We start from the raw sequence: 15,713 nt of genomic DNA on the forward strand, positions 1-15,713 counted from the left end.
AGAAAACATTATCAGCTGATCACCGCAATCACGTAACACCGGAAATACCAGTCAACAAATCAGAACTGAAGTACGTAATTTGATCCTATTATTATAATATCTGGTAATAAAAAAAATTTTCATTGTTTATCTGGACTAATGTTTGCAATTTAAAAAAAATTATATTCAAAATTTCATTCAATAATTATAATAATGTTGACAATAATTTCGGAAAAATCATATGCGAAGTGATCGGTAGGCTAGATCGCAACTCACCATTATTTACAGCAACCACAGTCAGATTACCACTATTGACGCCTTGAAACAACTGTAGTTGCAAGAGAATGGATACACGTATCATAAATGCTGTACCATGACTCGCTAAAAGTCATATTTGAGGCAGTTTGACTATTAAACGTTTTCATAATTGAAATACATTTGGCGCGGGAAGTCCCTTCGGTGACTGGTCAAAATCATTCCATACGTCAAAAAATATCCTGCATGCAATCTGTACCAAAGTGCTACGCTTGTGGTTCTTATAATTTTGAGTATATAATTTGGAAGCTGCAACTAAAATAACACAATATTGGAATATATTATTCCTGATAAAATAATAATTTCAGATACAATTTCTTCCGACCATTGCATCAGATTTCTTTAAAGTGGTATCACTGGGTACATTTCAACTGAATCACTGGTAGATTGGGAGGAAATTTGTGCACAGCTGATTGCTATTTCCGACTTAGTTTACAAGAAAATACACACGGTAATCTTAATCTCTGCATATAAAAACAATGCCTTTGAGAGCAGGAAATACATTTTAAATGGTAAATCATCATATCTAGTGATATCTTGTTTTATATCAAATTTCATACCTTTATTGACCAAGTTTGTTATAGATCTACCTGCTTATTCACCTGAAGGGACACGATGTGTTTTGGTTTTGTAAACCGCAGATTAATACTCGATCAGTTGTTTTTTTACACTATGAATCATAAATAACTTCTGAAACGTGCAAGGTAGATCGTGTTAGGCAGGCAGAGCATGTATACTGTTTTATTGGTCATCTACCGCCTACGACTTGACCTTTTTTAACCGCAATTATTTGGACCCCGAAGGTAGCGTTGTAGCAAGGGATCACTGTAATTCATGTGATAATGAGCTATGATTTGAACAGAGTGCAAAATCTTGAATAAGAACCAAGATGGCGGGTGTCACTCCTTGTCAATATGTATATAGAGGGGTGTGATTTTTTTCGATATGAATATATTATGTTATACACGCTATCATCGAGTTCCTGTGGGACAGTCATGCGAAATGAACAGAAATTCAAATAACTTCTGTTTTCATTGAAAAGTTCTCTTTTCGTTGGCAAATCCAAAGGGCAAATCCAAAGGGCACACCTAAACATTCTCCTGATTGCCCTGTGGCACACTTGACAAAACTACATTTCCATCCCTGAAGTAGATTGCTGAAGAGTTCACTACATATTAGGGCTGGGACGGTTAACTCGGGTACCCGGGTTGGGTGGGTACTGAGTAGGACCCGGGTACCCACAGAACTACCCGGACCCGTGGTTAGTAACGTGATATATTACCCACATGGTGAAGATACAGGTGGTAAGATACTAAATCGGTACGTCACACTTGTGTCGTACAAGGTTGACCTTGTTTTATTCGTTTTGATTGGATAACCGTGACCTCTGTCACTCCGGGACTACTTTCTTCATTCAGAAAGAATCGAGAGACGTCATTCATTTTGCAACCACAAGGCAGTACTGACGAAATTAATGAGAACGAGTGATATTTACAAACACTTTATTAAACCAAACAAAATAGTCACACACATCAAATTTGGTTTGCATTATATATAAGTTATGGATAGAGCTTCTACAGACGTTATATAATCGAGCTATATCCATTTACAATGTACGATTACCGATGAATAGAGTGAGGCCCCCCATGAGCGTGACGCACTCGACCACTTTTGCAACTTTCAATTTGATTTAACGTAAAGGGATAAGCGTGGTGAAATGAAGTATGTTTAAACTATCTGGACAGATTTTTAGACTTACTTGGGATGATCCGGTTGTGCCATCAGTGTCCCCTTCGAAGCGTATTTTGTGGCGCTGTTTATCTCTAGCGTAAAACGCTGTGAGAAGGCCTAGATCATGGTTGTCTTTTCTTATTCCGGTGGTGACCTTGCCCTTTCGATCATTCAAAACTGTCACTGACATGCAAGCAGACTTGAGTTTGTTGATTTTCACGTCTTCAGTATAGGGTGGTACAGTTAACATGAATGTCTTTGGCGAACACTCAGATTTCCCTCTTCCAAAATGGTACGAACATGATATAAATTCAGACCGGACACCGGAAGTGCGAGTGACCGACTGTTAGTCTGATATTCAAAGCGCGGCGCTAATGTGACTTTTCCAATTTTTTATATAGGTGTCCTTCGTACATGGCGCTTGATCTTGAGCGTCGGTGCTGTTTTGTTTGCAAACACAAATGCAGGGGCATGTTGTTTATGCGTATGCATAGACATGTCAACAATGCCCATATTTGGGCATATATCAATATTCATGCGCAACTAGATTTTGCAACCGGTTTCAGTTTGGTCGGTCAACAAACGAAAATTGTTATGTATTTACACTTAAAAATATATAATATAATAATATGTGGGTAATAAATAAAATACCACACTCATTTTCGTTAGATACCATTTTTACAAAACGAGTGGACTTTCTATGGTATCTGACTGAGCGAAAGCGAGGTCAGATACCATAGAAAGTTTGCGAGTTTCGTAAATATGGTATCTAACGAAAATGGGTGGGGTATTCTCTATATATTGTTCAATGACAAAAATTATCTAGAACTCTATGGTTACACTACAAATCACTAATGTTCGCATTTCTTTCTGACAATGCACCCATTCCTTCTGATTTTTCATATGGTTGAATAAAGATATAACTTAATTCAACTTCAGTGTATGAATGACCAGATTGTTTAATACATGTATCTAAATACATTTGCCAGGGCTATGTCAAAATGTTCCCAATGGGACATGTTGAGATGTCTCCTGAGCCCTACAGTGGGTACCCGAGTAGGGTCGAGTAATGGGGGGGCGGGGTACCCGGGTAGAAAAATTTGGACTCGTCCCAGCCCTACTGCATATTACATTCTGCTGACTTTGGATGTATCTGAAGAATGAGAGTACCTTGGTACCAATGTCCTTTGTCTGTGACCATGAGTTGGTGGGTCCTTCTTTTCCTACTATTGCTTACACTGTTGAGCTATGTTCAATTTTGTAACTGAATTAATTGAAACAAAACTCCGGCAGGTGTGTCTGGTGAGCTGCAGAACCTTATAAAATCAATAATTCATTGTTGTATTTTGCTTAAGTTTTTCTGAAAAAGAAAGATTTTGTTGAATGTTTGTTAATCATACAGACAAAATTTAAAATTGGTTAATATGTGACTAATCTCAATGTTGAAATGCTGATACATTGTATACAGTCCAATGCTTTATCCATGTATGACAAAATAATGCTTGAAGATGCATCATTCATTTTATGTGAGTGATATAAATATTTTGAGTGTACCTGACTAATAGTGGTGTTTTCTTTCACACTATCCTCTCCTTCCCTCCCAGCAATGGATGTAGTAGGGCCATGTAAGTAAACTTTCTCATTACACTTCCTCAATAGTTGGTTCTTTTTTAGTTTTCTTGCTAGCAAGCTTATTTCTTTCATTTTGCAGGTGAGTGCTTTCTTTGAGGTTGCAATTTTTGATGATGGTCAAAATTATCCATTATTGGAGTAAAAACTAATATGTAGCAAACTCTTACCTGCACTGATGGAATAATGAGAAAAAAGGCCATGATGGTCAGTTTGCTTTTGCTTCTTTTTTGAACCATGAATGGTTGTTCAATGCAATGATGCTGGTATGCACCTAATATTTGCCAGCTGCCAAGCTATGCAGTTCTTGTCAATGCTTCTAGTAGCATTCACAACAATTTATAGGTGAAACAATAGCTCTGCTGGCAGGAGGCGGCTATGTTTTCATTTCTTACTAATAGAGCATCTAACTCACACCATGCTTGGTCTTGCTTTCCAGGTTTCACTTTTAAAGGTCAATCTCACCTAAAAGCACATTATTAGTTATGGTGTCTTTACTTGCCATATACAGTGTCATATTAGGTTAGCAGAAGAATCGCTTTGCTCAATATTTTTCTGCTAAACTCATACGACCCTGTATACAGCAACTAAAGACACCATAACAAATTTATTATGGTGAAAAGTTTACACTATTTAGTATCTTTGCACATGTCATGTCGAAATGAAAACTTGAAAACTTGACACTTATGAAACAGTATGTACACAACAGGGCCAGTACATATGTTTCCTATACAATGCTTTAATGTTAACAATGGAATGTATGTACTAAGTGTGAATGTTTAAATTATTATAGCTAAATTGGATAGAACTACCATAAAAATGCCTGTATGTTATCAGAAATCTGCAGGCCACTGAAACTTCACAGCAACTCACTTTCTGCAAACGACGGGTTGCTGTCTGTCAGTGGAGTCACGTTTCTTGTTTGTGACGTTATCCAGTATTATGTTCTACGACGTTACTATTTTTAATTTAAAGACCTCTGTTGTAAGCTTTTTTTCTCTATAATTTTTATTATTTAAGTCATGAAGGTGGTTTCTTTAAAAGTTAATGTCTTTGCGTATCACAATTAATGATATTAAATAACAAAACAATGTCGAATAAAGATTTTCCGTACCAGAATTTTCATGTGAAAAATGTGAGGTGGTACGTGTTCTAAAATCCAAAATGTCTGTTACTGACAGTATACGGTCTCATATTAGGTTAGTATTTCTGCTCCCTGATAGGTCAATCTCACTTTGAGGCATTATAATATGTTACATGAGGTGTTTGCCTTTCATGTATGAATGGCAATTTAAAGCACAGTGTTCCTTACTTGTCTTAGTTTTGAAACTCCTATGGCCTGTGGAGGTGTATGGGTCATTTCAACATTTGCAAAGTATTTCATGCCCACAAACTTAAAAGTGTTTCTCTAATTCAAGGTCACAAAATCAAAACACAATATGTTGTATTGTTGATATGGAAAGGTTGGAAATTTATTATATGATATTGCTTTTGTGGGCATTTGAAAATGTAAAATGCAAACACTACTATTATTCAGGTTGTAACATAAGGAATTTTAGAATTAATTTACAGTCAAAATGTGCTTCCTAGTGTTAATAGCATTGTTTGTGAAGTAATTTGTATAAAAAATGTACCACGAAGGAAAATATGTTTTTATAACATTTTTAGATAGGATTTAAAGCGAAAGCACAGGTCTTTGTTAGACTAATCTAGATTTTTTGTGGCCAATTTCTTTGATCGCACATATACTCTGCAAAAGAAGAAACGCAAAAGTAGTAAAATCTTAAATATCTGACAGAATGTTGCTGATATCCATACAAAATGTATACCAAAAATGAAATTGTCATTTCTGCATGGATTGGGATTGATTTGTGTGGAAAAATCGTAGTGCATAAATTTGGTAAAAAGATGGAAAATTGCAAAAACACAACCATGTGAGAGTCCGAAACACACCAACACCACTTGCACATGCAGCATCACTTATTGGGCCATAAAAACGTTGGGGTTTAAGTTCCATGCCATCACAATCTTACAGCAAGTGAACAGTGAAAACATGCCACCTCTAATGGAAGCCCAACACAACTAGCGTCCCCCCCGAGAGCGGAAGGTCCGGGGTTCGATCCCCGGCCGCGTCATACGAAAAGACGTTAATAGATGGTACTTGTTGTTACCCTGTCTGGTGCTCGTCATTAAGGGGCTAAAACAAGGACTGGTCGGCTCGGAGTCAGTATACTGTGTCTGAGTGGGGTATTCATGTTAAACTGCGGCATGGTATCACAGTGAGCTAGCACTATAAATCGGCATCAGTCCGGACTAGTACAAGCGCGCACACACACACACACACACACACACACACACACACACACACACACACACACACACGTACATGCACGTCGCTATATAAGTGCAATAATCTTGGACGCGACGTTAAACCCAATTTCACCTCCCCCAACACAACTACGCCATTGGCCAACTGCATACCGGCAAAACATCTTTGGCCTTACCCTGGTTTTGCCATGCCACACCAAGCAACACCAAGCAACATAACAAGACTCGGGACGCCAGGGGACCTTCCTAGATCCAGTCAACCATTTATCACTACCAGAGCACAAGACAGATTCATATGGCTACATCACTTACACAGTGTTCTTTCTTGTCCGGGCCTTGCTCAATTGGCGCACTTAAGTTTCATATAGCACATTGTAAAAGTACAGGCTGCTCGATAACTTCCATGGGACAAAGATGAAAGTCAGTTTTGGAAGTGTTATGGTGGCCATACAAGATATTGAGCACAGATGACCTTCACCTTGAAAATCTATTGTTCAATGTGTGCAATATGGAACCTTGGTCAATGAGGATGATGTGTGCCAATTTTGAACAATCGATTACCATTTGTTGATTATTTACATGATATATAAAATATACATCTAAAATCACTTTTGTGTTTCTATTTTTGCAGAGTATAATTACATATTTTTCCAGATAATAACAAATAAAAGGACTTGTAAATAGAATATTCAAGTATTTACTCAACTTCAAACTGATAAAAGTAGTGATGATTAGACATTTTGATATGATTTACCAGAAACCATGTTTCAACTAGTCTACAATAAACGAACACATTAAAGTAGGACTGGAACGGGGGACTTGAGGACTTTGGTAGGGTGGGTCCTGATTTTGGCCCGGGTACCCATAGGACTTCCCAGACCAGTATGTAGTCATATATTGCTAGGGCGGTCGGGTTGCCTAGTGGCTAAAGCATTCGCTCGTCACGCCAAAGACCCGGGTTCGATTCCCGACATGGGTACAATGTGTGAAGCCCATTTCTGGTGTCCCCCACCATGATATTGCTGGAATATTGCTAAAAGCGGCGTAAAACCAAACTCACTCACTCATATATTGCTAAAAGAAAGAGTATTAATATGTTTAGATAGTGCCTGAATATGTTAGACCGCCTCTGTGGTCTAGTGGTATAGCGTCCCCCCGGAGAGTGGAAGGTCCTGGGTTCGATCCCCAGCTGCGTCATACCAAAAGACATTAAAAGATGGTACTTGTTGTTACCCTGTCTGGCGCTCAGCATTAAGGGGGCTAAAACAAGGACTGGTCGGCTCGGAGTCAGTATACTGTGTCTGAATGGGGTATTCATGTTAAACTGCGGCATGGTATCTCAGTGTGCGAGCACTATACATTGTCATCAGTACGGACTAGTACAAGCAGCCACGCACGCATGCACGTCGCAATATAAGTGCAATTATCTTGGACGTGATGTTAAACCCAATTTCACCTCACCTGAATATGTTATGTTTACCCTTATGCATGTCAACGTTCAATGATTAGGCATAAACCTGAATTTCTCACCAATGACCTGAAATAGATTTCAGTGCTATATCCTTACTGATATAAACTAAAACACATTAAGAAGTCATGATGAAAGTATAAATAACACTACGAAATCTGTCAGTGCTTCAGAAACATTAAAAGCCTTTAAATAATTCTATGGAACTGGGGAAAAAGCTTAATTGAGATAATTATGTTTGGGAGAAGGTGGCTGTTTCAAATGACATGGTCAGTTACCCCCAGATTCAAACATAAGTTCCCTGAGATTAGGAAGACACAGTTGGAAAAATGCTAGATCTAGAAATGAAATCCGAAGACATGAAAGTTGTGGAACTGAGGCGAGCGGGAAAAAACAGGCCAGCGAGCCTGCACGTTTGCTGTTTCATTCCTTCTCGGCCTTCAGTCTAAAAGAGTTGTTTGGACAATGAATATGCATGAATTTCACTTTATGTCCCGTGCATGACGATACACGTGAGCACAAAAGGAATTTCCTCAACTGTAATATTGGGATTCCCCGACATTCCGTTGCAATAAAAGTAGTCTGCCTCGCGTTCAACAAACAAACTTTTAACAAGCTAAAATGGCTTCAAAGTAACATTGTTAGGTGCATAAGATGTTCATGAAATATTGACTTATTGTATATGCAGAGTTGGATTAAAATTCAAAAGTAAGAAACATTTTGGAATTGCGTAATTAATTAAATTGAAAAGTGTAACAAAATATCTTACAAATTTAGAAAATGACCCATATTTTGGTGTTGATTTTGCAAGAGCATTTTAATGCATGATCTATAATCTTCTGTCCTATCTCTAATCATATAACTTTTGTTCTTGTTTTGTGCGTTTTTCTCACTATTGGTATGTTGGTGTTAACTTCAATTGCATAATTCACTTGAACCGAAGGTTTAATTGAGCATATGTCAATGTGAAATAGACATGAGGTAAGGAATATTAAAGTACAGACAATACTTGAATCATCAGTTTGTTCCAAATAAGTGCCTGCCTGAAGGGTGGCAGGTAGAACTCATGTCAGGCCCGAAGTGTCAAATTTGTATGGGTACTTATCACCTACAGTAAATTTCGTTTCTCAGAACAAGCATCAGGTTTTTAGATTAGGGACTGAAGAGTTAAGTCAGGACCAGTAGCTCCCAAAGTTTGTGGGTCCTAATGGCAGCCTGGCAATTTTATCTCAAACACTGATTTCATTTATTCAGTCAAAACTACTTTAATTTCTTCAGTTGAATGGCCAGCTGATAACAAATTGGTTGAAGAAAATATGAAATTTGTGATAGAACACCACAAGGGATGACTGGTTTTGTGACACCGATAATTTGATGATACCATTTCAATTGTCTCGTAAACTAAGCCAGAAAGAGCTCTCAGTTTTACACAATTCTCCAAATCTACTGTTGATTCAGTTATAAATCCTCAATAATTCAGTCTGTACCAAAAACATTGGAGTCCACCAGGCCGAACTTGGCTCTTTGCATAATTTTATTTACATCTTAGTGTTATCATGTGGTCCATTAGCAGCTGAGCTGAGTCTTCTGACTTATTGTTAAATTAGCTGACTGATAGTATAACTTACTTGGCTTAGCATAATCATCTTTGCCTTACAAAGAAAACTTACTGAAAGTCAATGACTTGTTGACACTGACAGATTGAACCCCTGATGTTGCACTGATAACCAAACTGTGGGTAGTTCAATGAGCCATACTTTCCTACGTTAACGGTAATACTAAATCTTCAGCATTGCTGGGGAAAATTCTTCAATTTGATATGACTTTTGATCATTTTGTTGTAAACCATGTGATTCTGTCAATTGCAATTTTTCCAACATCAAATCCAGTTTTAATTGACACACCCTTGCCACCCTTGTGACATGCAGCGTAAGGGTTGAAATTGATAAAATGCTAATTTTTAGCTCATGTTTATGTCATCACATGTTTGTTCATCTGTAACATCTTCTTCTGAGCCACAAAACCAATTTAGTTGACACTTTCCATGTTCATTCCCACCAATTACTCCATCATCATACAAGCAAAATGTGTTCATCTCTGTGTGTAAGATAAATTTTTAAAGCTTTTAAATGAGGAATCCTGTTTCAACTTGTGTTGAGGTATGTTATTCATTCATCAGTCCAGGTTTTTTAAAATTCATTTTCGGTATCTCCTCTGAATCTACGTATACATGGTAGATGGAGCTGAAACTGTATGAATGATCCCAGCTATATGGAATACTCACAAAATTCTTATTCTATACTAAACATGGCCTTCGTTATTTCTTTGTATATCCAGTAAGCATAAAAGCTATATTTTTCAATTGTTTCTTTTCAATGCATTAATTGGATTTATTTAAAATGTATTAATTACTGAAATGGTAGATAACTATTGATCAAAGCGTAGGTATTAATAATGTCAGTAACATGAGTAACAAGCTTTGACTGAACTGGTAACTTTCTCATCACCAAATTTGCTCCGTGGTCTAGTGGTAGAGTGTCCGCCCGGAGAGCGGAAGGTTCGAGGTTCAATCCCCAGCCGCATGATACCAAAAGACGTTAAAAGATGGTATTAATGTTAAACTGCAGCATGGTATCTGTATAGTGTGCGAGCACTATACATTGCATCAGTCCGGACAAGTGCACCCACGCACGAATGCTTGCATGCACATCGCTATGTAAGTGCAATAATCTCCATTTCACCTCACCTCACCTCACCTCACCTCACCTCACCTCACCTCACCTCACCTCTTTGTCAGGACCAGTACAAGTCTCTCTTCCCCTCCACCCCAACCCCCTTCTGTCTGGTGTGTCTGTCTGTCTGTAATTTGTGAACAGTGAAAGATTTTTCATCAATAATTTGTACATGCATTAACACGGGGCTGATGTGGTGCCTTTTGCTATTGTTGAGGATGATTTTGTCATCCTCTGTTGTCACTTGTTTTGTAACCATGTATCTATGTAAAGTCAATAGTTATGTTAAAAAGGCATTGATTATAGTGGGTTTATTATTGTATATAATATGTCTGCAAGCAGTGATGTAACTCTACAAATGATATTTCTGCATATTGGATTATCCAGTTTGGATGGCAAGTGTGCTATATAGAAAACAAAAGCATTGAACCGAAATTTGTCATTGCTTTAGATTACGTACCATTCCTACCCTTGAAGATCTGGGTTAGAATAGCTCTCATTAACCCATGTAAAAGACAATTAGGCAACTACCTGGATTGGGTGGTCAGGATCGCTGACTTTGTTGATGCATGTCATCGTATCCCAATTGCGTAGATCAATGCTCATTATGTGAATCACTCGATTGTCTGGTTCAGACTTGATTATTTAAAGGCTGATGTCATATGGCTGGAATATTGCTGAGTGCGGCATTAAACAACAAGTAAACAAACAAAACATACCATTCAGACATTTATGCACCCTGTCTTATAAAATTGACTTCAGGTTTGGGAAAACACACCCATGCTTATGAGATGTTAAAATGGGAACATTTGAATAGTTCCAAGCTGAGCTCCCCTTGGTTCCAGCTCAGTTTGAAACAAAATGCGTTAAAATTAGATCATATAAAAAATATTATCTCTATAACTTAGTGTGCAACAGTTTGTTGTCTTGGAAACTGAAAGAAATAACCTTTTTAAAATGCACTTGGTGAGGGAAATAATTTTGTTAACATTCTTAAACACCAATAGGTACCAGGTTATTGCTTGACTGATATCTGTGCAAAATGTTTGGTCCAGAACCATCTTCAACTTATCCTCCAGTATAGTTTGTTGTCATGGAAACCAGAAATGTCCTAAATAGAAAAAAGGCAGCAGTTCATAAGCAGACACATATGCAGGTTTTATATAGCAAAACCAAGAAAAGTCTCATGTATTGAGTATGGAAACATTTTAAGGACAGTTTGTAAGCATTTCATCTTATAGGTTCAGAGAAGTAAGGTTTTGAAGACATTTGCTGAAAGTAGGATGCACTCTGAAAATCTTGAATCCCATATTCAAGCCAAACTACAAGAAACGACTTGAAATGAGTAAATTTGATGGGACATATTTTGCTGGTATTAAATATTTAATTTGAACACTATAGGACCAACAGCTTCTGAGATATGGTGTTTTTTATTAACAAATGCCAAATGGTGGGATTTCTTGAAAATACCAGTTGAAAGAGTTGAAACTATCGTGCCAGAAGCTTTGAGGATGTATGTTGTATATGCCTATATTTTACTAGTCTTTAATCAAATATGGCTGACGTACGCATCTTTTTGTAGAGATCTAACTACATGGAAAGTCTTTTGTTGATGCATCACAGCCACCATGTATAGAGCCAAAGTGAAATCCAATATGGCCGATTCAAAGAGAACATATTTCAATGAAACTTGGCATATGCACTGCTTATCAGCTGAAATAGTGCCTTCTGCTATTTTGAATTTTTTTCAAAATAATTTTTTCTTTATGTTTCCACAATTGTGGACTTAGTCTCAAACAACTCTATCCTTCCTTTCTGAGCCATAACTTTCAATTTAACGAATGTTTTTGAGACAACTCTATCCTTCATTGTTGGTATTTCATTTTATATTCATTATTGTGGTTATATATCATGTCAGTTTCTTAGAAATGGCATCAGATTAATCTGTTGGCAATGGTTTATTTATTCATTTAGATTTCTCATTTCATATCTCTCTCTCTCTCTCTCTCTCTCTCTCTCTCTCTCTCTCTCTCTCTCTCTCTCTCTCTCTCTCTCTCTCTCTCTCTCTCTCTCTCTCTCTCTCTCTGGGGTAGAATAGCTCTCAGTAACCCATGCAAAAGACAATTAGGCTTCTCGTAAGAGGCGACTAACGGGATTGGCTGGTCAGACTCGCTGACTGGGTTGATGCATGTCATCATATTCCAATTGCTTTTATTAATGCTCATGATGTCAATCACTGGATTGTCTGGTCTAGACTTAATTCTTTACAGACCACTGTCACATCGCTAGAATATTGCTGAGTGCAGTATTAAACAACAAACAGACAGACAAAAAGAAAGGCACCATCAGACAAAGCATCAAAGAAACAAAACAATGACAAACATATTTCTTTTTATTGAAACGTTTTCAACTTAGTATGATCTGCTGATGTTCTTCTCTCCAGATCGCAGTATGGACAGGGTCGACGTATTAGCTTTGGTTCCGAGGGTTTCATTATGGGCCTGGTCATATTATTGTAGGCGATAAACAATAAATGTTAACACCAAATATAACACCAACTTGAGATTTTATGATGGGATAGTCACCAAAGAATGCTTTGAATTGCTGATTTTATAATACTGCTTGAAAGTTTTTCATTCATGAGAATATTGCGTTTTAGCTCACCTTTCTGCAAGTCAAGTGAGTGCATGTTCTAGGCTTTGTCAAATATGTATTGTCTGTTGTGCAAAGTAAACATCTCTTCAGAAAGTCCAGTTTAGTCCTTAGCATTTACGCTGAAAGCTGCAGCATGTATTGATAACTAGCTTCATACCCAGGTGGTCATTATCATGAAAGAATTTCTGTTTGATTATTTTAAAATGCATTAATTTTATAAATAGTAAACAACTGGTGTATACAAAATTCTTGATCTGCTGTTTGAACCCATAGCAACAGTAGAAATTCATTAATCTCCTTCTCTTGTTCCCTACAGCTGTGGAGAGTAACTGAATGCAAATAATAAGGAAATTATCAGACAATAGATAACAAGTTATGCAATTTAATACCAAATACGACATCATATTTTTTATGTTTCTATAATCGTGCTGAACTGAAAATACATCTGTGCAATGCCTCAGCTGATTGTTTTGGTTTGGAAAAGGTATTATTAAGCATATGTATTGCTGTATTTGGAACCTCATTATTATTGCCTGCCACAAAGTGGGGCAGAGGATATTTAAACGGAGTTTGTTCATCCTTTCTGACTGTGTCCGTCTGTCCACTTCTCTAAGAGGAAATTTTTTCTCAAAAACTATTTTGAGTCTAGGGAAATGAAATTTTACACACTGATGTTGCTGGTCATGATCGCAATTGAGATCGAAAATTGGTGTCGTAAATTCAGTTTTCACAGAGTTATGGCCCCTGCTCTTTGCTTATATAAGAGCTACTAGTCAAAACTGAGTTCGGAAATTGGTACAGTCATTTCTTTTTTTTTACCGAGTTATGGCGCTTGATCAATGTTATTTTTACTTGGTGCATCGTGGATGCAATGGGGGCAAGTTTTTCTCTGAAACTACTGAAGTTAGCTTATCTAAGTGATACTTTCAGGACTGAGTTATCCATAGAAGGGACCAATTGTGTATATTAATTTTGCATTTAATCATTTGTTTCTGATGACATAAAGCCGCCTTAGTGGCTGTCCCTTTTAAAGGCTTTATAGGACTCTTTTATAGTTTATGTTCACTACTAAGATAAGATGTGATAATTTAAACTACTTAAGATTATCAGACAACAAGGTAGAGATCGATTGCAATTCATTATACAAGCGTTGTGCTTGGTTTTTAACCAATATAGCTGGTTTTGCATATCCTCACTATCCAATAATAAGAACCTCTGTTGTATGACTTTGGTTCTTTTTGGACAATTTTTTTACAGATAGGCGAAATAGTAAGAAACTGAAAACATTAAGATTATCAGATTATTTCTTTCTTGTCATTTAGACCTGTTGACCATATGCTTATGTCTGTTAGTGTGAATTAGCAGTAAGTAAAATGTCTTTGTGTTTCAGGTTTGATATCTGTTGTTGGCACCCTGGACTATGAAGAGACAAAGACTTATGACCTTACACTGCGGGCCACCGATACACACACAGGAAGTTATTCAGAAGCTATTGTGTTTGTTAACCTTAAGGTAAATTTGATACATGTGTATTTATGAGCTGATTAATATGCAATGGATCTCTTTGAAATACAGAACATATAACATTTTGTGGGAGATATTAATTAATCCTTTCCTTATGAAACATGGGTAGAATTGCATGTTTTCCTTTTAATCGTCTTTTGTTGATTAGCGCAACTGATCATAGACTGGATTTTTCCCTGAGCTGAAGGTAATGGTATCAGACTGGAATTGCATGATGGTGTATGATGATTCCTGGAAATGGGGGTGAATGAACTGCTTCTTTTTTGGTCTTTTTTAAATCGTAAAGAGATGATGATAGGATAACATTTCTCTTTTTGCAGGACATCAATGACAATGCACCAACATTTGAAAGCCAAGGCTATACAGAGGCTGTGAGAGAAGGGGTTGCAATTGGAACAGAGATCTTAACAGTGAAAGCAATTGACAAAGATGTTGGTCTGAACAGTTTGGTTCATTACAGCATTGCACCAATTACTATGGCCCATGAAGATGTCCTTTACTTTCACATTGACTCAGAAACAGGTGTCATTATTACAAAGAAGAAATTAGACTATGAGCGACGGACAGATTTCTACTTTTTGGCTGTAGCTATTGATTGTGGTATTCCAGCTCTGAATTCTACAGTAGTTGTTCACGTTATCTTAATGGACCTAAATGATAATGCACCACATTTCAGCAGGACCTATTACGAATGCCGCATCACTGATCAAGCGAAGCGGGGTCAGCTTGTCACAAAGGTGGTGGCATATGATGATGATCAGTCAAACACTGGAACACTTTTCTATTCCATTGTCAATGGTAATGAGAAGAAAACTTTTGCAATTGATTCCAGTTGTGGATTAATCACAGTTTCAGAACAGCGAGAACCAGATTTTCAGTCAGCATACATGTTGAATGTGTCAGTAACTGATGGTGTGTATACCAGCTATGCACGAGTCACTGTGACTGTGAGGAATACAAATAAACATGTTCCAGTATTTTCTAGTGCTGAGTACTTTACAGAATATTCTGAGATCAATGGAAAAGGGATGCCTGTGTTGACGGTATCAGCGACAGATGAAGATCGAGGCACATATGGACTCATGACCTACACAGTGCCTAGTGATAGAATGAAAGACATTTTCCATATTGATGCAGATTCAGGTTAGTAGTACAGTGTATTTGAAAAGTGGCATACACACATACATTTCATTCAACTGTATGTCTTGGACCTTGAGATTACACATGAAATATGTTTTTTTTTAAATAATGTTTTGTGACTTTAGAAAGTAGATAAGGTAAATGTACAAGTTGTATGTAACATTATTCTTACAGTTGATAGCATTCCTGATATCACATGGCTTGACGTCATA

The 15,713-nt window shown here is 37.2% G+C and overlaps 1 protein-coding gene across 4 annotated transcripts in view; it reads left to right on the forward strand.

The window, feature by feature from the left end:
- Nucleotides 1–15,713, forward strand: part of LOC139450511 (protocadherin Fat 1-like) — a 247,276-nt gene that overhangs the window by 122,428 nt on the left and 109,135 nt on the right. For 3 of the 4 annotated variants that reach the window (XM_071232241.1, XM_071232243.1, XM_071232242.1), the window contains exons 13-15: nt 3,630–3,650; nt 14,228–14,349; nt 14,682–15,504. In XM_071232241.1, coding sequence (XP_071088342.1) covers nt 3,630–3,650; nt 14,228–14,349; nt 14,682–15,504 — 966 coding nt within the window. The remainder of the gene's footprint in view (nt 1–3,629; nt 3,651–14,227; nt 14,350–14,681; nt 15,505–15,713) is intronic. The other variant, XM_071232245.1, reaches the window with a different exon arrangement.

This window comes from Haliotis cracherodii, unplaced genomic scaffold, assembly GCF_022045235.1.
Source record: "Haliotis cracherodii isolate W230 unplaced genomic scaffold, xgHalCrac1.p SCAF_8, whole genome shotgun sequence".
In the NCBI taxonomy this organism is placed as follows: domain Eukaryota; kingdom Metazoa; phylum Mollusca; class Gastropoda; order Lepetellida; family Haliotidae; genus Haliotis; species Haliotis cracherodii.